Here is a 23,921-nt window from a genome sequence, read left to right as displayed (position 1 = left end):
GGTGTGCTGACCAGTCTGCTCCCTGCCAGGAAGCCGGGGGCTGGGCCACCCTGCTGACCCCTGGCTTACCACTGCCCTGGATCCTGCCGAGACACCCCCCACAGGGCAGCAGGAACGGTGCAGAGAGGGACAGGTGGGGCATTCCTAAGTTCAGTAGCTCCAGAATGTGGCTTTGGGGTTACGTGAATCTGAATGTGCAGGTTCTTTCTTAGGGGCCTCTAGTCCCTCCACAGGCCCCCAGACCACAGAGTGTCCCTGGCAGGGCTGTTCCATGCCGCACTGACTGCCCTCTTCTCTTTCAGCTTTCGCCATCATGATCGTGCTGGCCTTGGTCCGCATCGGAAGGGGGCAAGGAGAGGGGCACCCGCCCCCGGCCAACTTCTCGGGGCTCCGGAACCTGCTCGGGGTGTGTGTCTACTCCTTCATGTGCCAGCATTCCCTGCCGTCCCTCATCACCCCCGTCTCCTCCAAGCGCCACCTTACGCAGCTGGTGTTCCTGGACTACGTGCTGATCCTGGCCTTCTACGGCCTGCTCTCCTTCACTGCCATCTTCTGCTTCCAAGGCGACAGCCTCATGGACATGTACACCCTCAACTTCGCGCGCTGCGACATCGTGGGCCTGGCCGCCGTGCGCTTCTTCCTGGGCCTCTTCCCGGTCTTCACCATCAGCACCAACTTCCCCATCATCGCCGTGACCCTGCGCAACAACTGGAAAACGCTCTTCCACCGCGAGGGTGGCACGTACCCGTGGGTGGTGGACCGCGTGGTCTTCCCCACCATCACCCTGGTGCCGCCTGTGCTGGTGGCCTTCTGCACCCATGACCTGGAGTCCCTGGTGGGCATCACCGGGGCCTATGCGGGCACTGGCATCCAGTTCGTCATCCCTGCCTTCCTGGTGTACCACTGCCGCAAGGACACCCAGCTGGCCTTTGGCTGCGGGACCATCAACAAGCACAGGTCCCCTTTCCGCCACACCTTCTGGGTGGGCTTCGTGCTGCTCTGGGCCTTCTCCTGCTTCTTCTTTGTCACAGCCAACATTGTCCTCAGTGAGACCAAGCTCTGATGACAGGGCGTGCCGGCTGACAGGAGGGCTGGGCCACCCAGCCTCACCGCTGCACAGCAAGATTTAGTTGCCACCCAGGTCTTCGTGGGCAGGCAGGACAGGGACCCTCCGCACCCAGGACTCCACCCAGTGTGTACCTGGCCTGGCCCACTGGAGCTGCCCCCTGCCCAGGCCTTCCTGCCCAGGGCACCATGCGGCTGCTCTGGGGTTTCAGGACGCACCCGCTTCACACATGCTGCCCCCTCAGCTGTGGGAGGCAGGCTCCTCCCCCCGTGTGGCGGGAAAACACAGTGCTGGCGCTGCTGCTATTTATACCCAACCCGCGTCCCCTCCTCCGCCCTCCCCGGCCCCTTCCTGCATCTTCGCCTGTCCACCAGCAGCGGCCGCCCAAGCCTGGCCCTGCTAACCTGGCCTGCCTGTGGCAGGCAGGACCCAACTCCCTGCCAGGCCTGAGAGTTGCTAAGCGCCACTCCTAGGGGAGGGCCTGGTGGCTCCAGTGACAAGATTGGGAAGTGCTAATTGGCACCAGGGTCCCCAAACCAGAACCGTGAGGGCCCCTGCTGTGGCCGCCATCTCTGGGGCACTGTGCCAATGGCACATCCCTTGCCAGGGCACACAGCAGCCTACAAGCTGGGTTTAAAGTCCTTCGCTCAGGATTCCAGGAAGGGGCTCTTGGCCCCCTGGCTGCCCCCTGGAATCCTCTGGGTCTCCTGCAGGATAGGGGTGCTGCTGGGGGGTGCTGCCCCCACCACCGCCCCCAGTGGCTTACTGCCCTGGGCACGTGGCTTCGTGGTTCCTGCCCGTGGAAGGTCGGGCCAGTCGGCAGCAGCACAGCCTGCGGCTTTGCTCTGATCCAACACTAAGGGTGCTCCCTCTGGAGTCTGGCCATGGGTGCTCAGCGGTCCCACTCTCCCCGTCCCTGAGTGCTGCAGGGTTGGATGAGACACCTGCCACCATTCCTGTGGACGGAGGCCAGGCTCCCAGCCACCTCCCGCTCAGTCACGCATGCACCAGGCCAGCCACTGTGGAGACACAGGTGACTCTATTGAACTCTGCATTTTCGATGTGCCTTCTGCTTCAGGCCCTGGGGATCCTTCCTGACCCTGGCTTGCCCCCAGCCCTGACCCGGTCCCACCTGTCCTGGAGTGCAGAGCGGCTTTCCAGGGAGCCGCCTCTTTGGGGGACAGGGAGCTCAGGCCCCTGCCCCGCCCTCTTGATTTCAGTGCCTTGCTTAGCCCTGTGAGGCCACCTGCGCCACCTGCTCCTCTATGTGTCTTGCTGTCTCTACAGTTTGGACGGAACACCCTGGGACCCAGGGCATGTAGGTCTGCAGGCAGCACTGCTCTGCTCCTGGCCCTGGCATCCCTGCCCCTGAGACTCCCTGGGTCGTAAGTGGCCTCGGTCTGCTCTCTTGCCACTGTCACGTGCAGGCAGTTGTCACAGCTGTCCCCATAGCCACCAACTTCCATACATGTGAGAAATAGCTGCTCCGTCTCCACCTGCCACAGTGGCATCTTCCCAGGAGGCCCTGCCCAGGGGTGGACCAAGCCATCTGGCACCAGGGTGCTGAGGCCAAGTATGAGGAAGAGCCGCCTGTCCCCTGTGCTGGGCCCTCCCAGAAGCTGCCTGCTGTTTGCTGAGAACTCAATTAAAACATCTGTACTTACCTTCTCCAATTACACTCCCTCTTGCTTAAGGACAAAGCAAATTAAATCATCCTGCCGCCCCGGGCTCCGAACCAAATTTTGGAAGCAAATTTATTAGCATCATAAAGCCCAGGTTGATTTATGTGACAATCTGGAGCCACACACAGTAGTGGAGTCTGGTGGCTACATTCCCCTCCTCCTATGAGCCCCAGCAGCCCCAGCCCTGGAGGGAATTGACCTGAAGTGATCATGTCACAGATGTCAAGCAGGGACCCTCCCCACTGTCTGGTTTCTTGGCACCTTGGTCTCCACCTGCCACCTGTCACCTGTCTTGTGAGAAATCGGATGAGGTCACCTTCCTCTCCACCACTGGCCTCTGCCACAGATGCTTGGCGGGTCGGGCCGAGGGATGAAAGACCCTAGCAGCTAGACCTCCCGAAATAATGCTGCTCGCCACACGCATCGGGCCCCACCGTGAGCTTTTATATCAACGTGAGAGGCAGGTTAAGTCATGGCTTCATTCGCAGAGGGGCCCTGTGGGTCACTGGTGGGGAGAACGGGGATGCCAGTTCAGCCTGGCACAAGGTACAAGTGTCACTGTGGTGGTTTTAAACACGGCAGCCTCTAGCCGCATCCAGAGCAGCCCCCAAGGGTAAGCCAGGTCAAGGTGGGAGAAGACGGTCTTTGTTTCTCCATGCCAAGGCGCCAGGCCCACCTGAGCACTGGCGCCTGCTGCCAGCCCTTTGACTGTGCCTCACCTGAGGCCTGGGAGGCGGCTGTGGGCTTGTAGATGGGCCAGATGGCAGGTGACAGGCGGAGGCACTGCTGAGCTGTGGAAGGTGGCAGTGGGCCCCAGGCCAGGCCCCAGGCCACACATCTGTGCTCGCCACATGGGGCCAGGAGCGGCCCTGGCAACAGGCTGACACCCGAGTGGTGGAAAGCAACCAGGCAACCAGCAGAGGGGAAGTGGCAGCTGTGCCAGGCCCCAGGGGAGCAGAAAGCTGAGACTGCAGCCTGCTTAGGGGTCAGAGGCCCTAGCGAGGCTGACTCATGCCAGGGGCCACTGGAAAATCTGGCTCCTAGAGACCCAGAGCCAGAGCTGCCAGAGAGCCCTGCCACTCCTCCATGAGGCCAGGGGCTGGCAGTGTCAGCCGCATCCTGGAGAAAGGGAGACGTGACCTGTATAGAGGGCCTGCTGTTTGCCTGTCACAGTGCTCGGTATTCTTCGAGCCTCCTCTGTGACACAGGGTAACGGTAACTGCCTGTATGACTGACAGGTCATGGAAAATAAAGTATTGAGCCCAGTGCCTGGCACAAAAGTGCTCAATAAAGCTGCTGTTCACTGATGCCCAGCTACTTCCCTGTCACTCGCCAGCCAGCCATAACCGCACTCCCAGCCCAAGACCTGGGGCTCATTTAAGACTTCAGATGGCTAATTGGCTTCATGGCCTTCTAAAGAGGCGGCGGTGTCTGATGGCCATTGCCTGCAGTGCACAATCAGGAAACGCGTCTTCTGGGTCTAGAGGACTTGGGGGCAGAAAGGGATAGGCTCTGGTTCCCTGATCCCCTGGGAGACTTGGACACCTCCCCTTTCAAAGAGCAAGGCAGGCCTGGGACATCATGCCAACCCTTTTGTGAACTGTGTCCCCCACCCTACCTGGCTCCCCAGAAAAAGCTGGGGTAGATGTGAGCGTTGGGCTAAAGAGCAAGGGAAAAGCAGCAAGGACATCAGCAGGAGGGAACCAGGTCAGACTAAGAATTTCCTACTGCGACTAGTGGCTGGGCCTCTCTCTTCCTGTGTCCCACCAAAACAGAAAAACAGCATTTGGGTGTGGGGGGTCGGTGGGCCCTGGTGTAGGCTCTTTCACATCTAAGGCCTTGCTTCCTCTCCTCCCCGCCCCACCCTTGGCTTTCCACCTCCCCCTAGAGAGGCAGGGCACTGCCCCTTTGAGCTGGAAGCCACATACCAGCTCTGAACCACACCCCAGGTATTCATGTCCCCCACTCCATACATTCCTAGATGTAGCAAGGCAGCCAGGGCCTGACCAGGTGAGCAGGAGTGGCCCCGCCTCCAAGCCAACAGCAGGCTCGGCTCCACATTTGGCTCTTAATTATCTTTCCAGTCCGTGGTTATTAATGATTTGGGGCAGTGAGCAGAGAAGCCTGGCCCTGCCCCGCCCCTGGCACCACCGCCACAGTCTCCCCCAGGGCTGCACCAGATCCTGACTCAGAATGTGGGGCCCACCCAGGGAGTAGAAGCCAACAGTTAACCCTCTCACTACTGTGGCTTCAACCAAGGTCAAGCTCCCTTCCAGAGCATCCACCTAGACTCACACTCCTTACCTGTCTGATTCCGGTTCAACCCACCAACATCCACAGAGCAGAGAAGGTGCATTTGACTGTTGTGTATGGGGGTTAGCCATTCTTGGGGTGGTCAGACTCTAGCCACAAATGGAGGTGAAGCCCACCCTACCATCTCAACTTCTTCTACCTCTAAAACCAAACCAAAAGGTCAGTTCTCGTGGCCTCCACCCAGGTCTCTCTTTGGAGACTGAAGAGGGAACCCTGCTTCCTGGGCACGAGCTATGGGGGAGGGCACTGGGCAGAGAGAAAGGGAGCCAGGAGGATCAGTGCCTCTTTGTCATGTGGAATTAATATGTGCCTGGCCTCCACCCAACCTGTTGAGGACAATCAGGAAAGGGTCTGACAGAATTGATAGTGCCCACCACGTTTGAGGAACGAATGCTCGCTCACTTCAGTCACCGGGGGATAAAAGCAGTTGCAGATGTGGAAACACCAAAGACTATAACAAGAGCCACCTTTTCACGTGGCCCAGGGCAAATGGTGTGATGGGGAAAGGAGGTCAGCTGAGAGCTTCCGAGGGAGGATGCATTGCTGGAACGAGGGGCAAATTCTCCCACCTGAAGTCCTGGCACCTGGGAGACTGAGCCTCACCTGACCCTGGATGCCAGCCAGGCCAGGCTTCCAGAGCCCACAGAACAGCCAGCCTGGGGCCCAGACCAGCCTGGCAGGCTCCCAACAGACCTTCCGCAGTCTTTCCACCCTGACCCATCAGGCTTCCCGGTGGTCCCTGTCAAGGTGAGACACCTGCAGTCCCTGGTATGAGCCTCCCTTTCCAAGGAGACTGAGGGATGAACTCCATCCATCACCACTAGAGCCCCCATGCTGAGCACATTTGTCACATCTGGCACCAGGGTGGATTGAGTTGGCACTGAATACCAAGTGGCTTCTGTGGTCTGGAGCCCATGTCTCAGCCTCACCTACCCCCCACATCCTCCCCAGACATTCTTAAGAGGGAGGTGCCCACCTGACACCAGGCGCCCTGCCTGGGATCCTCCCATTATGCTCCTCCAAGTCGTGATGCCCTTCCAGGATGCAGAATGAGCAGCCAGGCGCAGCGAATTGTAAAAGGTTGGTTTAATGTCCCCGTGCTCAGAAACTCGATTCAGGTGGAGCTCAGGGCAGGATGGCCCTGCCCCACCCCCTAGGTCCAGCCTCCGTGCCCTCACACCAAGTCCACAGCAGCCATGACCAGGCCCGACTAAGCCAGGGCAGAGACATCCTCAGGGGTCCTACCCCTCTGTTCCCTGTGACTCATGCTGGATGGACAGGGTTTCGCATGATGAGGGCACAGCCAAAGCCTGCCGAGGTCACTGAGCTGGCCATGGAAGAATCGTCTGCCACTGGGGTCCTATGACCAGAATATCATTGCAGAAGCCAGGAAAGCCCAAGGTTGCCTGTCCCCTATTCCTGGCAGTGCCATGCAGAGAATCCAGCCCAACAGGAACCAGAACTGCCCACACCTCACACTTCCGACTCCAGGCTGGAGACCCGCCTCCAGGTGCAGGGTCCCTGCAAACCTTTGGTCCCACAAGCTCCGCTGCTGACCTCTTCCAGCACTCCACAGTCTCTGTAGCCTGTACTCAGTCCCAGGGTCCTGCCCCTATGCACTGGAGGCCCCCAGGCCCCAGGGAGCCAAGGGCCATGACTGGCACAGGGTGGAAGGGGAGGGCAGACAGCCCCCCAGCAAAACGGCAGGTGGGCATGGGCGTGCAGGCAGACGTGCTGTCTGGGCTGCCAGGCGAGGACCCCTGCTGGCAGGCCCTCCCTGCAGGCGTCTGGGTAGAAGGGCAGCCGCATCGACTGCGCCAGCGCCAAGCGCCTGCAGGCCGGCCGGCTGTTGGGACAGGAGCAAGCATGGCCAGTGTACCTGGCAGGCAGCAAGCCCGGCCGAGTGAAGGCCTCGGCCACCGAGCTGGGCAGAGAAGCGTGGCGCGGGCGCGGGCTCCGGGCCCAGGCGGCGCGCAGCAGGGCTTCCCGCTGGGCCAGCTGCTCTGGGCCCAGCAGCGGCAGGTCGTCGGGCTCCGGGGGCTCTGGGAAGAGAGGGAGGAAGGGGCGTCCCGACCGGTCGCCTCGAGGGAAGGAGCTGTAGTGGCAGTGCGCAGGGGACAGGGGGCGCTCTGGGAGCGCGCGCCGCTCGGAGGCCGAGAGGTGCCGCCCGCGGTTCCCGGCGGAGACCCGCCACCTCGCCTCCCAGGCAGATGCCCGGGAGACGTCGGGCAGGGGCGGCCGGGGCGTCGGCGGGCGGCCGGAGGGCTGCGGGGCCCTGCGGACCAGCGCGGCGCGGCCCCCGCCCGGCGGCCCCCAGCCCCTGGGGTTCTGCTCCGGGGCCGGGCAGGGGGCCTGCGGTCGCGGGCCGGGCCCGGGGCAGGCGGGCGGGGCCGCGCGGCGGCTGCTGCCCCAGCTCTCGATGGTGCGCGTGGCGCGGTCCAGGGAGCTGCTCACGCCCGCCGTGGTCACCATGTCGCGCGCCGCCTGCAGCATCTTGAGCACGCTGGCCTGGGCCGAGTCGGCGGTGAGGTCTGGGCTGGGCGGCCGCGCGGGGCTGGCTAGGTTCTGCACCCCGCTGAAGCAGCTGTAGATGCCCTGGGCAGGAGGAAAGAGGCTGTGAGTGCGCCCTCCTCTCAGCGAGGAGCCTCCACTGTCCCTGCCCTGCCCAAGCATGATGGCCTTCGAGTCCCAGAAGCAGCTGTCTGCTAGGTGACCCCCTCCGTGCCAGGCTCTGAGTCGCTTTTCAGATGAATTTGAAGGCTGAGCCTCCAGAATTGATTCTCCTAATCACACTAACCCGTGAATGGCACATGAGGACTCCAGCCCCAGTGGCCCCCTCCCAGGACCTCAGTTTTTACATAGGTAAATGGGGCCATGGCCAGCTCTGACTTGTCTGGTTACTTAGTACCCCTAGGCACCTACCCTGCTGAAAGCCAGCAGGAAGTCCAGTTGGGATGTGTTGGGCACTGAGTGACGCAACTTCCAGTAGACCAGGTGCTCCCAGGCGAAGACCAGTAGGGCCAGCCCCATGGCCACCAGCAGCATGTAGAAGACACCAGCCATATTGTCAATGTCCAGCTTGCTGCTCATCACCTCATTCTTCTCATTATGGCAGATCCCCGAGAGCCATACCGTCTCCAGTTTCTGTGTCTCTCCTAGGAAAGGGACACACCTGGCTCAGGAACCAACCCATAATGGAGCCCCCTAACAACACTCAACCCAAGCCTGGAGGAAGGAGGGATCTGGGGCCAGGGTACCACCCCCTTGTTTCTCAAGTGGGACCACTCAAGTGGGGTGGGGACGGGTGCCAGTCAAAAGAAAGGAAAGCAAAGCAGAGACTGAGGCCACCTGCTCACCCCCAGCAAAGGGCACCCACGTGCCCAAGAAAGGCTTGTTGATTGGGTAAAATTTAGCTTCCTTTCCTTTATTGCTCAGTCGACATCATACACTTTACCTTCTGCATACTGAGCATGGAGTTGGGCCCTTGGACCACAAGCACCACATAGTAATGAGCATTAGCTAATAAGAATGGGGTTCCTCCAAACTCAACGCTCTCCCTGGGGTTGGGCAGGCTCATGTAAGCCCCCTGCTGCCAAAGCCAGCCCACACCCTGGTTCTGCACAACCCCAGGTAATCTCAAGATGGAAATGGGGGAGATCAAACTGTAAAGGACATGCTCATCTGGGAAAGATCATGGGAGGGGTCCTGGGGGAAAAGCAAGTTCAGCCACCTGTGACCCCTGTGTGTCCTGACGCCTTCCCTGCCATCCCTGCCCTTTGGGGATGCCCAAGCTCTGGTTCTTACAAGCCCATCCCTCCTCCAGGTCTTCATCCAGCTGCTCCTAATACCTGCTCCCCACAGCCCCAACCTCACCCCCAGAGCCTCTTCCTTCCCACAGGCTGCGGGCACACTAAGTGGTTGTGGAGACTACCCTGGAACCATGCCAGCCCCCAGCAATGGCAGCACCCACCATCCCCCAGGAACTGTAGGAGTGCCAGGTCTATGGCCCGCTTCCAGTGGGAGTCCTTCTGCATGGCGATACCATAGCCAGTGGTGGCAAAGACTTTGCCAGATCCAATGGTGACCAGCTTGCAGCCTTCGTCCTTGCCCGCCATGTAGTTGAGGACAGCAGCATCATAGATGAAGGCATCCAGCTTCCTGGGGACAGGCTGAGCCCTCAGGGCCAGGGACCATGCAGGTAAAGGGGGGACATTGAACCTGGGGCCTGGCAGGGGTCTGAACACGTGAGCTTGTTGGGCACCACCAGGGAGGGACAAGTGGGCAGAGCCTTCTCTGTTGCCTTTGCAAGGACCACTCCCGCCCTCCTCAGAGAAGCTCAGGGATTCTGTCCCCAGAGGACATGTCCCCTCCCCTGCCCAATCTCTCCATGTCCCTAAGACCCAGTAAAGTCACAACCGCCATGTCAGGCCAAGGCTCAACTCTGGTCAGCAACACAGCTGCGTTTCTGGAACACATGGTGGGCATCCATTTTCATTCAAGCTCCACTCTACCCCCAGTCCCCCTCCCACCTTCCCCAGAAGCCCTGCAGGACAACCCAGCTCCACTGTCCCCACCTTGGGTCTCTCAGGAAGGGATGGAGCTAAGACTGGTCACTGGGGAGACATGTGGCTGGAGACAGGATGAGTGCAGGGCTGGGGACCCACCCCATCTTGAGGCTGGTGAGCGCATCCTCCACTGAGCGCTGGTTGAACTTGACCATGTGGGTGTGCATGTCCCGGTAGTTGCTGCGGATGTTCCGCTCTGTGCTGCCGTTGGGCACTGTGCCAAAGCGGAAGGGTGGGTACTGATCCTGAGGCCGCTGAAACTGCAGGCAGAGAACAGCAGCCATCAGTACCACTTCACCCAAATTTCCAGGCACTAGAACCCCAAATCCCATCCCAGAGCCCAGCCCCATCGTCTGGACCTGCGTAGTCAGGGTGGAAGGACCCTGGACAGAGTCCAGTCTGCGTGTGTATCTTACAAATGGAGACTCTGAGGCCCAAGATGGGGGACACTTACTCAAGGCCACTCAACCAGTGGGCTTGAGTGGTCACTGCCCCATTTCCCCCACACTCCCCCACTTGATCCCTCTCCAGCCTCCAGTTCAAATTTCCTAGGCTCTGATCATTCTGTATCTGCCCACCCAAGGCCTGTCCCCACCCTTGGTGCCCCCCCCACCGGTCATGGCCCCAGAACCTTCTTGTCACTGAGGCCTGACACAGTATCGATGTACTGCTCCTGGATCATGAAGGCAGCCAGGTTTGCTGTGTAGCTGGCAAGGAAGATGACGGCGAAGAAGGCCCACACCAGCACCATGATCTTGCTGGTGGTGCCCCGTGGGTTCTCGATGGGCACCGAGTTGTTGAAGACCAGTGCCCACAGCAGCCACACGGACTTGCCAATGGTGAAGGACGGGCCCCCGGGCTCTGCAGATGAGGGTGGATGCTGGGACCCTTCTTGCCCAGGCCTAGATCCCGTCACGGCCTAACCCCTGCCCCCAGACCCAGGCGACAGCTTACTCTTGCCCTTGGTGAGGTTCTGGTTGTAGCTGACAGGGCTGAAGTACTCGAACATGAAGACAGTTATGGCCACCACCGTGAGGCACATGACAAACATCATCACCCACACTGCGGGGCTGTAGGGCTCTGGAGACAGAGGCACGTGACTCAGACCTCGGCACTGCCCCCCTCAGCCCAGCAGCACCTGGTGGAGACTGGTGGGTCCATTTGGTCAAAGGAGGGACCCACCATCCCTGTGAATGGAGCCAAGGTCACCTCTAACCCTCTGAGCAGCAGAGTCCCAGAAGAGACCCCCAAGGGAGGTCAGTCTCCTTCTTCCCCTCTGTCCCTACAAGCACACATTGCCACCCCAAGGAGCCTTCCTTTGACCTCACATCCCCTGCCTGGCCCTGCGGGAATAACCTGGTCTTTCCACCCGGAATCAGTCTCCAAGGACAAGTCTCATTCCTCATTCTACTGACAGGGAAACCAAGGTCCAGGCAACTGGAGAGAAAGACCCAGGTCTCAGCCTCCTTGAAAAGCAATCATAAGCACCACCAGTACCTGCTGCTTTGCCATGAAGACACTGCTAGGAGTCGGATTTGTTCTCCTCCCTGTAGCTTAGGAACCCGCTCAGAGAGGTTCAGTGACTTGCCTGAGACCACCCAGCAGGAAGGGCAGAGCTGGATCTCGCTCCTGCTTAGCCCCTCAGGACAGCTCTTAGCCCTTGCTCAGCCCCCTGCCTGTCCTCACAGCTCTCTGTGCCCCTGAGTGCTGCCCCTGACCTCCTGGCTGGATGCTCAGGAAGGCAAGGACCAGGCCCGCATCCTGGGCACCTAGTGGGACCTGCCACAGTTGGGCTTCCTGAAAAGTGCTGGGTTCCTAACAGGCAGAAGTCGGTGTCTCTTCCCACTCCTCACGAGGCCACAGTGGCACGCCATCTAGCTGGTTCTCCCTACCCGCACCCACAACAGCCATGCCACTCCTTCCCTGTCCATTCCAGATGCCCAGGAAGCTGTGCTCCCACCCCCAACGTCCCATCTCTGCCCATGCCCTGCACACCCACCCCCTGGGCCTTTCTGCCCCGGAGCCACCTTGCCCAGCCGAGCCTCACCCAGGAAGGCCGAGGGGGAGACGGTGCCATTGCTGCGAGCCACCATCACGCTGATGCCCGTCTCCACGAAGGGCACGGAGAAGTCCACGATCTCCGAGCGCTCCTCATTGATGGTGAGGGAGCCGATTGCCATGTCTGCTCGCTTGTAGTACACCTGGGGCCATGAGGGGCCTGAAGACGGGCTCCCGGGGTGGAGCATGCTCCCCAGTCCCTGCCCTGCACCCCTTCTGGCCCCATCAGTGGAGTCCTGGGCCCCCACCCGGGGTCCCCAGAGCTCAACCTTCAGTGACAACCGCACACATCACTGTGACAACCAGAGGTGGCTGAGAGATGCATGGAACCTGGCGGGGCTGGGGGCCAGCCTACCTCCCCAATCATGCCGTTCCACACGCCGCGCACCCTCTTGCCATGCTTGCCATTGGTCACCAGGTACAGGTCGTAGGAGAACCTGACCACCTTGGCTAGCTTCTTGAGGATGTCGATGCAGAAGCCCTTGCAGCAGAGCTTGGTGTAGGGAGCTGCATCGCCGCTGCTGCAGCCGCCACCGCAAGACACCACCAGGAGTCAGCACAGAGCGGCTGCAGTCTGGGCGGCTCCTCCCCACCTGGGCTCCACATGCAGGCTTAAGACCCGCGACCATCCACCCACCCGTGGCGGCACCCAGTTCACACCAGACCTGAAGGTGCGGTTGCTTTGCCTGCGGCAGGGGACAGTGTTGGGTACACAGCCTCCTGTGCCAGGGTCAGGGCTCTCCACGATGACGAAGGGCCGCTCTTCCAGCGTGGCCACCGTCAGGTGCCGGCTGTCCACCACAGGCTGCAGGGAGGTACTATAGCGAGGCCATACTGGGTACTTCATGTAGAGGACGCCATGATCCCAACGCCCCACCTGTGGAGACCACCAGCCTCTGTCCAGGACCTCCAACCCCACTACCCCCACCTCTAGGTGGTACCTCCAAGTGCAGCCTACCAGGCCAAGAATCCCCCTCTTCTAGGGGCATTTAGGGCAGACAGAAGAAGGCCTGGGCAGAAGTATTTGGAGAACAGGAGAGACAGAGCCAGGGTTTAAGCATGGGTCAGAGAGCGGGCTCCCCAGCCCGCAGCCTCCATGCTGCCGCCAGCCCTGGCATCCTCCTAGGACCCAGGCTGACCCTGTCTCACGATGCTCAGTCCCCTTCCCCTCCTTAGCTGACACTCAAAAGCCTTCACACATATCCCACCACCTCATCCTACTTCCTCCATCTCCATACCCCCAAAGACACTGGCCATACCACTTTAAAATGCCCTTCTGCCTATACCAGGCCAGACCTCCTCCTGGTGGGCTTCTGCCCAACCCTCTACGGCCCACCTCAAATGTCCTGCCTTCCCTGGTTTCCTCCTTCGAAGGCAGAACTAGTTCCTGCTCCTCCTCTCACTCCCACGCTGGTATGCACACGGCTCTACTCAGCACCAATGTCTCTGGTGGGCACAGGCATGGGTTCATCCCCAGGGGCAGTGACAGAAGTGCTGGATGAATTTTGTAGTGGAGGGAAGCCAGCACTTTATGGAGCCCAGAGCAGGGCCTGCAGGAGCTGAAAGGTTGCCTAGCGTAGGAGGTCCCAGCTGAGACCAGAAAGATGAAGGGTTATAGGAGGGACAGAAGGGACTCTGCTCGGTTGTGGGCCTGACAGGGGCTGGGCTCTCAAAATGAGAAAAAAACCAAGGGCCCCTGGGCTCACCCACTTCTCACCATCTCCCAGAGGCGGTGCCGGTTCAGGGCAATCACAACCATGGTGGGCTGGACCAGGTACCCACCAGGGCTGAAGGAGAAGTCTCGACCCTCCCAGGTGACATTCAGTAAGTGTCTGTAACAGGGGAGAGATGCCAGGTTGTCCCCATCCTCCAGTCTGTGGCTCTGCCCAACCCATCCGTGGTCTCATTCCTGCCTCGCCACCACATTCAGACATTTGTTGTGTGATTATTGTGTGTGTGGTTTGGGTTTTTTTGTTTGTTTGGTTGGTTGGTTGGTTTGGTCCAAATCAAAGGTGCTTTATCACTAAGCTGCATCCCCAACACTTTTTCATTTTTTTATTTTGAGACAGGATCTTGCTAAGTCGCCCAGGCTGGCCTCCCCTGAGCCTTCTGCCTCAGCCTGCCCAGTAGCTGAGATTACAGACGAGCGCCACACTGCTCTGCTTGTTCTGTACTTACTGTTCTGTTTTCCTGTAACACCTCGCCACACCCTGACACCTGCTGTTTTCTCAGATGAGGACACTTGGGCCCAGAGAAGCGAGGAAACTTGGCCCTAGGGCACACAGCTAGCAGGAGATAGGACCAGCGAGCCCAAACTCAGGCTACCCAGGTCCCCTGAAGTGCCCCACCCCTAACCCCCATGCCTGGGCAGGTGCCCACCTGTAGAAGGCTTCCCGGGCAGGGCTGACAGGTCCGGGGTGGCTGCGGCAGTCCCCAGCGGGTGCGGGCAGGGAGCCGTGCTGACGCAAGTAGCCGTGGGCACCCAGGGCCAGGATGGCCACACCGTCGCGTACCTTCTGGCGCAGACTGAGGCGCCAGCTCTCGGTGACAACGCTGATGAGGCCCACAGGGAAGGCGGCAGGGGGCGCGTCGGTGCTGCCCAGTGCCAGGTTGGGCACCAGCCACACGTGGCCGGGCCCCACCAGGCCGGCCTGCGCCGCCTCGGCAAAGAGCACCTCTGCCTCCTCGCGCGAACAGTAGGCCACCAGCACCGGCGCGTCGATCTGGCGCAGCAGGCGCTGGGTGCGCGCGCGCGGCCCGCCCGGGCCCAGCTCCAGCGTGAGCACCTCCAGCAGCCGCCAGCTCAGGTAGCTGGCGTCGGCGACGGCGCGTACGCCCTCGAGGAAGAGCGCATGGCCCGGGTGCAGGCTGGTGATGACGGCGAACGCGCTCCAGTCGTACTCTTCCAGCACCTTGAACAGCACCTGCAGCTGCTGCTCCAGCGACACGCCCAGCTGCAGGAAGGCGGAGCCCGGCTCCTGGGGGACGGGGCGGGGCCTGAGCCGGGGGCGAGGCGAGACGGGCTGAGCCCCGCCTCGCGCCCCTTTCCCCACCCACTCTGGCCCCTCCACCCGCTCCCGCCCACAGCCCGTCCCTCCCTCAGGCCCCAAGTGGCTCCTAGCCCCGCTGCCCGCTGGGATCAACGGGGAGCTTTGTGAAATACGCATGCTTAGGACCCCCACCTGACCATGCTGGGCCACACACCAGCAGCATCAGCACCACCTGGGAGCTTGTTAGAAATGCAGATTCTCTGGCCGCACCCCACACCGACTGGATCAGAACCTCTGGGGATGACGCCTGGAATCTGTATGTTTAACACGCTCTTCCGGTTTTTCTGGAGCCCGCTATTGTGAGAGGCGCTGCCCCAGAACAACTGAATCTGAATCTCAAAGGTGCGACGCTGAGCATCGGTGCTTTTTTGCAAGCACTGTGAGGGCTGAAAACCACCATCCTGAGAGCTGATGCGGAGGCCCAGAGATAACTGGGAAAGCACCCTCCTCCCGGGGTGGGAGCCCCGGAGGCGAGAACGTTTGCCTCCGCCACTAGGGAAGCCCAAGGCACTGGTGGCTTGCGCCTGGGTTAGTGCAGCGCCCTCCAAACGGGTGGCCTCTCCCTTGGGCCACTGTAGCTCCTCGGAGATTTTGGCACACTGCCACAGTCCCAATATTTTTGAAAAGCAAACAGGAAACTCTACAGGCCATGCAACCCAGTTTTTTCCCAGACTTGCAATTAAAAGGGAGAGGGAGAGATGAAGGAGGGGCCTAGAAGTTGAGACTTAGAAGCCATATCCACCAATCCCCACGTGTGAACCCAATCTGGCTTCTGATTCAAGCAGACAGACTTAAAAATAAGCATTTATGACATTTATGAGACAATGGGGAGATGTGAACACTGGCTGGATATTTGATGATGTTAAGGAACTTTTATTATTTTTTGGACATGATAATGTGTGGTAGTTTTATTTTTTAAAGCCCTTATCTGCTAGAGATACATACTGAAATATTTATAGGTGGAATCATAGGATGTCTGGGCTTTACTTCTCTAACCCAGAAGAGGGAGAGTGGGTGGGAGAGAGTCTGGGGTGGGCTGGCCAGGGTGGGTGACAGGGGGGTGGGGATTCATTTGACTCACGTGCATGCTCAAAATTCTCCATAATATAAAGTAAAGGCAAATGAGATCAGCCTCTTCCCTCGGCATCTTTGGTGGCCCAATACAGTACAGCCAAATGCCAGCCCTTGTGGCCGGGACCCCTCCTTCTCTAAGCTTTTCTCTGCTCCTCCAAAGCGCTGAGCATCACTCTCTGAGCACTTCACCCTCCCCTACCAACTCCCCCTTAGCCTCCAAGTCTCAGTGTGGACATCATTTTTTTTTTTTTTTTTTTTTTTTTTTTTTGCGGTGCTGGGGATCGAACCCAGGGCCTTGTGCTTGCAAGGCAAGCACTCTACCAACTGAGCTATCTCCCCAGCCCTAGGACATCACTTTTTGAGGGACCTTCCCTGGCCAATACTGTTCAAATAGGGGCCACACGAGCCTCCCTCACGGTACCCTATGCTTTTCCTTCAGAACACTGTCCCCATTTGGGACTGCAGATGCATGTGCGCTTAGATGTTCTCCCCAGGCAACTGCAAGGACAGAGCCATTTGTGAGGGCAGGGTTGTTTCTCCTTCCCCCGTGCCTGGGAAATGTGACCTGCCCCTCGAGTCCTGTCCCCTGAGGGTAACTTCAATTGCCCAGAGGGCATTTCATCAGATTCCATCCCCAGCGGGTCCCTGCCCTCTGCCCCGCTCCACATGCCCCCTGCGTCTGGAGCCAGACAGAGGGCTGGAGAGGCAGAAGAGAGACAAGCAGGCAGGCCTGACCACCACACCAGACAGGGCTGGCCACCTGCCCACCCTTCATCCAGACACAACTGGGACAGCAGCCCAGAAAGTTGGTCTTCTGGAACATGGGAATATCCTTCCAGACTCTCCCCACTCCCTCAAGTCACACTTGGAGCCACCTCCTTGCCAGTCCCACCCAGTCCCAGCTTCCCTCCAGATCCAGCCCTGGTCCCAGTCCCAGCCTGGAAGGGAGGAAGGCACATGAGATTAGACAGCACCTTGGGGGTGAGGACCACAGTGGAGCCCCCGCTGATGCTGAGGATGGGCACGTGAGTCTGGGAGGAGACGAAGTCCAGGAGCTGGGCCACTGCCTCGGTGCCCACATTGTCCTCAAAGACGATGCCGTGGACACGGGCGGCACCCAGGAGCCCACAGATCTGGGTGAGAAGGCTGCTGGGGTTGGTGTTGTTGACCCCCACGGTGAGTGGCTGGATCTCCAGAGGCAGGTCCAAGAAGCTCTGGGGGGTGAGGCGGGCACGGACCTGGGCCTGTGGCGGCTCTGAGCTGCCAAACACCACGGCCACTGTCACGGCCCGCTGGCTCTGCCCCCAGCTGGACCCTGCCCAGGCACCAAGGAGCGAGGTGAGCAGCAGGGCCGGCCCCAGGGCCCCACCCATGTCCACCAGAGGGTCCTGCGGAGAGACCAGGACAGGCAGAGAGAGAGGCAGATGGACAGACAGACAGGACGTGAGGGTCAGAGGACACATCCATAGAAGGAAAAAGAAGAGGGGGACACCTCCCTCCATAAAGAGGTACAGACAGACAGACACAGACAGACACAGAGAAAGAGACAGCGGTTAGCTGAGCACCCCAGAGGGACAGGGCTGGAACAGGAGCCAGGACAGGGGCTTGTCACCCTCCATTCTACCATTGAACAACACCCCAGGTAAGAAAGGAGCCCCTGCTACCCATGGTCATTTTTGGAGCCAAGAGCCAGGCTGCTGAGAGTAATGAGAATCCCGCCTCTGACAACCGCCCCCCCTCGGCCCAGCGGGCTCAGCTCCGCCAGGTCCTCCACCTCCATCACTTCCCTGACAACTTCTGAACCAGGAGAGCCAAGGGCAGGCCTGCCATTCCAGCCTTCTACAACCCAGCCCCCGGGGCTCTGCCTAGCAAGGTGCACTGAAAACGCCAGTCTGGTGTCCAGCGCACAGATCTGAATCAGACAGACGTGTGTTCAAGTCCCACTCTTCCAGTCGCTAGCTGCGTGATCTTGAAGAAGTCACTTAACCTCTCTGAGCCACGTTCTCTTGCCTGAGCTAATCACAGCAGTGAGGGCTTATGTGTGGTAATGCACTATCCGCTACCATTAGCAGCCATATCCTATAGATGTCAGCCCCTCAACTGGGTGAAGAGGGCCAGCTCTGTGACACTCCCGTGTCCCACTTCAGTCCTCCCTGAAGCCCAAACTGGACCTTCCATCTGCCCCTCAGGATTGTGCGACTGCTCTGATTTCTGCTTCCTTGAAGCCAGCCCCAGGGCCCTCCCCTGTGTGGCTCTGCTGAAGACCCCTCCTCCTGGGCATCGGCCTTCATCACTACCCTTCCCCTCCCCCACTCCACCCCTGTGGGTTCAGTTAGGAGCAGCTCTCCGCAGAAGGAGTGTGGCAGCACTAACTGTTCAGGGCGGGGCACCTGAGGCCCCAGGGCATCTTACACACAAGCCACGAGCTGCTTCCCAGGGTCCCGGGTGTGCAGGGTCTTCTTCACCTTACCCAAGGGCCTGACATGCACGCCTGCTACCCATGCTCCTTGGGATCAGGACCCAGAGCCAAGCTGCTGAGCATAATGTGAATCCCGGGGCCTTCGGCTGCCCATCAGGCCCAGCTTTGCCAGCTCCACCATCTCCATCGCTAACAACTTCTGAACAGAGGGTGCCGGGGGGCCATGAAAGTGGGCCTGCCGTTCTAGCCCCCTACAGAATTTTCACATCTTTTTAACAAAAATGCAGTTAAAAAACAGAGCAAGCGGTTGCAAACACCCCTGCCCCAAAACCATGCATTTGAAAGTCGGATTTCCTTCAGAGCTCTAGCTGTCTTCCAGGGTCACCTGCTGCCTGCCCACCACCAAGTTTCTCTCCTCCTTTTGTCCAGAGTCCAGTTTCTCACACAGCATAGGCGCAAGGGCTTCCCTGGGCCTCTAGCTCTCCCCAAGGGAGACAGAAGGAAGAGAAGTGCAGGGACCACCAGGGAACATTCGGTAAATCCCTTCTCCCAGAGTTGCTAAACATCCCTCCAAGGGAGACCACAAAGGGACTCTTTAGTTCAGAAATGTGGCATGGCACACGTGTATTGAGCACCCTCTGTGTGCCACACACGGAGTGGCAGAATTTCAATATGGGTAAGATTCGAACCCTGCCCTCCAGGAACTCAGAGAGGACTCTGCAGAATCAGCAGGCAGTTTGCTATCAGCACTGCCAACCTCTTTTTTTCTAAACTTATTTCTCTTCCTACCATAACTTGCCCTCCTCGCAATTCTTTTAGCCAAGGATCCTAAGCTCATGCACATGAAGGTAAAAGGGACTGATAATAGCTCAAAGCACTAACGTTCCCAAGGGAAATGTAGTTTGACGACAGTCAGAGCCTTAGGCTAAAACACCATGTGGTAGGATTTCAGGCTGAGGAGATATGATTTGGGACAGGGGAGGAAGCTGTATTCATGCTGGTGCCCTTGAAATCTCCCGTGTGTGTGGTTTCCCGGTGCACTGTTGAAAATGTCAGTCTGGAGACCTGTTTGAGTCTGGGATGGGATCCTACATCACTGGTAGTAGCGACAGCTAATCCCTACCTGGGATTGCGAAATCATGATGGGAAGGGGCACTGTCTTGGGCTGGGCTGGAGCTCCAAGGTAGAGCACTTGCCCACCATGTGCAAGGCCCTGGGATCCATCCCCAGCACCACAGGGGAAAAAAAAAGGCACCGTCATGATCTCCTCTTCTCCACAAGGCCAGTGTGCTCATCTCTGCCCACGCCTCTAAGTTCCAACAGGTTCCCTGCCCTCAGGAAGCCCCAAGCCTCCTGCCACCTCCACCTCCTAGTGACGAGCTCTCAGTCTTCAATCTGTGCCTGCCAATACCATGTCCCCAGCCACAGGCAGCTGGGGAGTACTGAAACTCTCACCCAAACCTGAGCACACTGTCAGTGTGAAAAACACACCGTGTACTGGAGACAGCACGAAAAGGTGCAGGCGATCTCGTCCACAGTCTTATATTGATCACATGTTGAAATAACATTTTGAATGTATTGAATTAAACAAAATATACTATTAAAATTAATTTCACCTGTCTCTTTTTACTTTTTACAATGTGGCTATAAGAAAACTTAAACTTACACCTGTGGCTCCTATTTATTTCTTTCAGTGTGATGTAGATAAAGGGCACAGAATCAGCAGGCAGTTTGCCATGAGCACTCCCCTAACCCCAAAGGGGCACTGCCCCCAGAGTCTCTCTCCAGTGCAAAGACGTCCTCCTGGGTTGGGGGGACAGAGAGAAGGAGAAGTGGAAGGAGGCTGTGCCTCTGGCCAGAGGGCCTCACCTGAGGGGACGGCTGGCATCAGACAACTTTCCAAGCCCCACAGCGCAATGGGCAGACAGATTCAAGCAGGCTGGGGCGCCAGTCTCCTCATCAGGTGGCATGCAGCCACCAGCCCGCCACTCCTCCCCCAGCCTCCCACCTCTCCTCTCCACCTCCCTCCCACCCAAATGCCTGTCCCACTGGGCTGCCAAAACTTTCCTCCAGCCCCTGTGTGCCTCCTCAAGCAGGACAACTGTTTCCCTGGAGCCCACAAATGAAATCCAAATACCTTAGTCCCAGGCACAGCGTCCCCCACATCCTGACCCCAACCTACTGTCTTCCCCTTCATGGACCCCCAGCCCTGCCAGTCCAGTGGCCACGGCCCACACTGTCCTCATCTCCGGTCCCTGGTTCCTGCTGTTTCCTGGTCTGGAGTGTCTTCTTCCTGACAAAATTCTACCTTCTTTCAGAGCCCAATGCAAATCCCCCTCCTGTCAGTGCCTGCCTGCCTTGATCCGTCAGACTCTGGACCCAGAGGCAGAAGACACAAGGTTCCGGTCCTCTCCAGGATTGGGAGCTCTGAGCTTGGCTCTGCAGTGGCCCTTCCATCCTGCCCTGCGCAGGTAGACTGAGGGCTCCTGGAGGGCAGAGGCTTGTCTCTGGCCACCCACTCTGGGTCTCCCCCTTTCCTAATGGTTGCTGCACACTTGGATCCTAAAACACTAGGGAGACGTGGCAGTGGTCAGTCCTCTGGGTACCTGAGCAGGTCCACATGCTAGATGCCTGCCCGTCTCCTGGCTCCCCACATCTCAGGCAGGCTCCCCAAAAAGGATATGCATCCGGGCACACACACCCACACACCCTCACACACTCAGCTGGACACTGAAGGCTCCCCACTCTCCCAGGCCTGGAGCTCTGGCCCCAGGAGGCGACCCCACCCACCCGTGGCGCTGATTCCTCCCAGTAGAGGGGCCCTGCCCACTGGACCCACTGCCCTTGCAGAGAAGCCCCTCCGTTGCCGTCGGGTTTCCCTCCCTCCCTCCCTCCCTGGCTCGCTTCTGCCCAGCTAAAACCTGAACCCAGGCGCCGGGAGAGAGACCGTCCCTCCATCTTGCTCCCACTGTTGGGGCGCCTAGTTCTGGCTGCTCCAAGACGAACTGCCCCGCTCCCGGCTGATCCCGCTCGGCCCCCGGGGGCACCCCGCCCCCTCCCCTCGGCAGGAATCTTACACTCGGGCTGTGAAGTTCGGGGTATTTTTAGGCCGGCGATAAATAATTCATAGGAAACGTGGCATCAGGCTGCCCCTGCGGGAGGAGGGGGCGCAAGCGGCGAGAGCCACTGTCACCCGCGGCTCAAGGACACTCGCGATGCGGCGGCGGCGGCGGTGACTCCGGGCGCGGGGACCCGCGCCACGCCTCCTGGCGGCCAAACTGGGCACCACGCACTCGGCGCCCCCTGCCTCTCCTCTACCCCTTGTGGTTGACCCTGGCCCTTAAGGTCCCCGGCCCAGTACCCCAGGCTGGGTCTCCATCCCAAGCCCCACGGTAGGGGTGGCAAGCAGGCCTGGAGTTGGAGCTGTGTGCCAGGTCCCAGTCCAGGTCGCCTCAGGCAGAAGTGAACCCAGGAGTCCAGTTTCCTGCCTACCTGTCCCTTTTACAGTCTTATTCTTCCGAATTTAGGAACAGAGGCACTGGTATGTTTAGGAACTGGAGGGGTTCTGAAATAGAACCATCGCGATGGCACCCTCTTCAGATTAGGTCCTTTCCTTGATTTTCCCATGGCTGGGGTCAGAGACTGAGCCAGGATGAGGCCACCATCCAAGGGCTGGGGGCCTGAGTGCTAAATCTCCTTGGGCTAGCAGGGCTGGGAACCGGGATGGACAAATGGGTTAGCATCAGGCCCAGCGGTCCTCCCGCCTTACTCACCCAAGCAGGACCTTTGAGGGGTAGCCGCACACACCTTTGGGAATTTTCAGGCTGCTGGGTGCCTTTGCCTTCACAAGTCCTGGCCCTGCCATCCCTAGGCTTAGGTACCAACCACCTTCGGCATTGGAAGGCTCAGAATTCCCCTCCCAGCCGTCGGGGATCCTGGTTTAGAGCAGGTCCCAGGAGACCAAAGCAGAGGGCTGGTGCTGCCGCCAGGGCCCGCCAGCCGGGCTCAGGTTCTCCCAGACCCCACTTATGACACTGCTTCTTTTGAGCCCTCCTAGCCCGAGTCTTCCAGGGATCAGGATTGGCCTTTGGAAGATGCCACCACATCAGAAGCCCACTGATTCCCTGAGGGCACAGGAAAGGCGGGAGAGCTGAGAGGGGAGGGCCTGGGGGACTGTCCGTGGGTGAAAGGTTCCCTGAGGGAAGGCAGATGCCACAGCAGGTGCCCACTAGACATGGGGAAATCAGAGGAACTGGCTCCTGGAGCCGCCACGTCCCTTTCACCCTCTAGGGTCCGCACCCTCTCCGGCCTCCTTGATCTAGTCGAACCCAGTCTCGGTCCCAGATCTGGGCTCCCCACCCGGCTTCTCGCCCCAGAGGCTTCCAGCAGCAACAGTTGGGGGACTTGGCAGCCCAGACTCACACGTCCCCGCACCACCCCCTGCCCGCCAGTACCGCGACGCCAGGAGAAGGGGACGAGGGCTCAGAGACGGGGGCGAACGTCTTGGGCGCTTTGCCTGCGTCCTTCCCTCACGTCCGCTGTCTCCCCAGCCTGTCTTCCTCGCCTCCTCGCCGCCCGCCCGGGTCTATACTCTAGGCCGGTTCCCGAGGGTCCCTGTCCCCCGGTCGCCCCTCCCTGGCTCCCTGCACTGGTCGGACTCTCCCCGGGTGTCCCGCGTCTGTATCCGCCGTCCTTGCCCGAGCGGCGCCGGACTCCAGCCCCAAGTTGGCGGCGAAGTTGGCGCCCCCGGCTTGCCGCGCGCCCCTGGCCGCCACTCACCGGGGGGAAGGGGCGCTGCGCCTGCACCCAGAGCCCGCGCCGACCGCCTCCCGCGCGGTGCCTGTCCCGGCGCCACGGCCCCGGCGCGTTGGCGCGCTCGCTGTTAGCTCGGCGGGCGCCTGAGCCCGGCGCGGAGGGACCAGTGCCCGCAGCGCGGCCTGGCGGGCGAATCCCGCCGGCCCCCGCGCCCAGCCCAAGACCCGCTGGGCGCCGAGCTCCGTCCCGGGCTGGGCTGCGCGCCTCCGGCTCCCAGGGCTCGCCAGCCGACTGTGGCGGAGCGCTCGCCGCCGCCCGCCGCCTCCGCCCCGCCCCGGCCCGCCGCCCGCGCCCCTCCAGGTCCCTCCAGGCCCCTCCCTGCCGGCCCGCGCCGGATACCCGGGTCCGTTTCTCCCCTGTCGGGGGCTGTGTCCCCAGACCCGATATAGAGAGGCAGGTGCGGCCATAGAGAAAAACACCAGCTTGCCCCGAGCCCGGGGTTCAGCCCTCAGTTCACCAGCCGTGTGACCTTGGGCCAGTTAATTTCGAGGCTCCCTCAGTTTATAAAGTGAGAGGCCAACATCTTGGGGCTGTCATAAAACAGTGTAAATTGCAATAATCCAGGAACTATTTTTAAAAGGCTTGTGGATCTGGCTGGAAATTGACATAGAGGCCGGAAGGTACAGGGAGCCTGCAGAGAGAGTAGGGATCCAGGCCAGACCTGCTGGGCCAGTGGGAGGGACCTGGAGCAAGCCGCTGCCCAATTCCCACTTCACTCTTTCCCTCCTCTCAGTGTCTCAGTTGTACCGGGGGTTAACCAGGGAAGGCACTGGGGAGTGGGACCAGCAGGGCAGGCAGACTGGGCACTGGCCAGGGGTGACTGTAACACAGGAAGAATACAGGAAAGCCACAGAAGTGGAGCCAAGATCAGATGGACCT

The 23,921-nt window shown here is 59.9% G+C and overlaps 2 protein-coding genes across 4 annotated transcripts in view; one reads left to right on the top strand and one right to left on the bottom strand.

The window, feature by feature from the left end:
* Positions 1-4,750, top strand: part of TMEM104 (transmembrane protein 104) — a 54,159-nt gene extending 49,409 nt beyond the window's left edge. Inside the window, exon 10 of one of the 2 annotated variants that reach the window (XM_079133740.1) lies at positions 303-4,750. In XM_079133740.1, coding sequence (XP_078989866.1) covers positions 303-1,063 — 761 coding nt within the window. In that variant the 3' untranslated portion in view covers positions 1,064-4,750. The remainder of the gene's footprint in view (positions 1-302) is intronic. The other variant, XM_079133739.1, reaches the window with a different exon arrangement.
* A 240-nt stretch (positions 4,751-4,990) lies between these two features.
* On the bottom strand, positions 4,991-23,268 carry GRIN2C (glutamate ionotropic receptor NMDA type subunit 2C). Of its 2 annotated transcripts, XM_079131122.1 has the most exons (13): positions 23,007-23,268; positions 16,783-17,196; positions 14,064-14,662; positions 13,402-13,516; positions 12,350-12,561; positions 12,040-12,205; positions 11,674-11,827; positions 10,581-10,706; positions 10,258-10,487; positions 9,726-9,886; positions 9,032-9,219; positions 7,984-8,216; positions 4,991-7,656 (listed from the first exon to the last, which is right to left on the bottom strand). In XM_079131122.1, the coding sequence occupies exons 2-13, from the start codon at positions 17,179-17,181 to the stop codon at positions 6,535-6,537; spliced, it is 3,705 nt and encodes a 1,234-aa protein (XP_078987248.1). In that variant the 5' UTR covers positions 17,182-17,196; positions 23,007-23,268; the 3' UTR covers positions 4,991-6,534. The 2 variants fall into 2 exon arrangements, with proteins under 2 accessions (XP_078987248.1, XP_078987247.1); XM_079131121.1 differs by lacking the exon at positions 23,007-23,268 and having other exon boundaries at positions 16,783-18,085.
* Positions 23,269-23,921: the final 653 nt, after the last annotated feature.

The sequence above is a fragment of the Sciurus vulgaris genome, assembly GCF_902686455.1.
Source record: "Sciurus vulgaris genome assembly, chromosome: 3".
NCBI lineage: Eukaryota > Metazoa > Chordata > Mammalia > Rodentia > Sciuridae > Sciurus > Sciurus vulgaris.
This window is presented reverse-complemented; position numbering and strand designations above follow the sequence as displayed.

Excerpts from the sequence above, each read along its gene's own strand:
- GRIN2C (XM_079131121.1), bottom strand. The coding sequence starts at position 17,310 with ATGGAGGGAGGTGTCCCCCTCTTCTTTTTCCTTCTATGGATGTGTCCT. Across the intron at positions 8,217-9,031 it reads CCTACAGTTCCTGGGGGATG|GAGAGACACAGAAACTGGAG; the intron begins GTGGGTGCTGCC and ends TCCCTTTCCTAG. Across the intron at positions 7,657-7,983 it reads TCCTGCTGGCTTTCAGCAGG|GGCATCTACAGCTGCTTCAG; the intron begins GTAGGTGCCTAG and ends CCTCCTGCCCAG.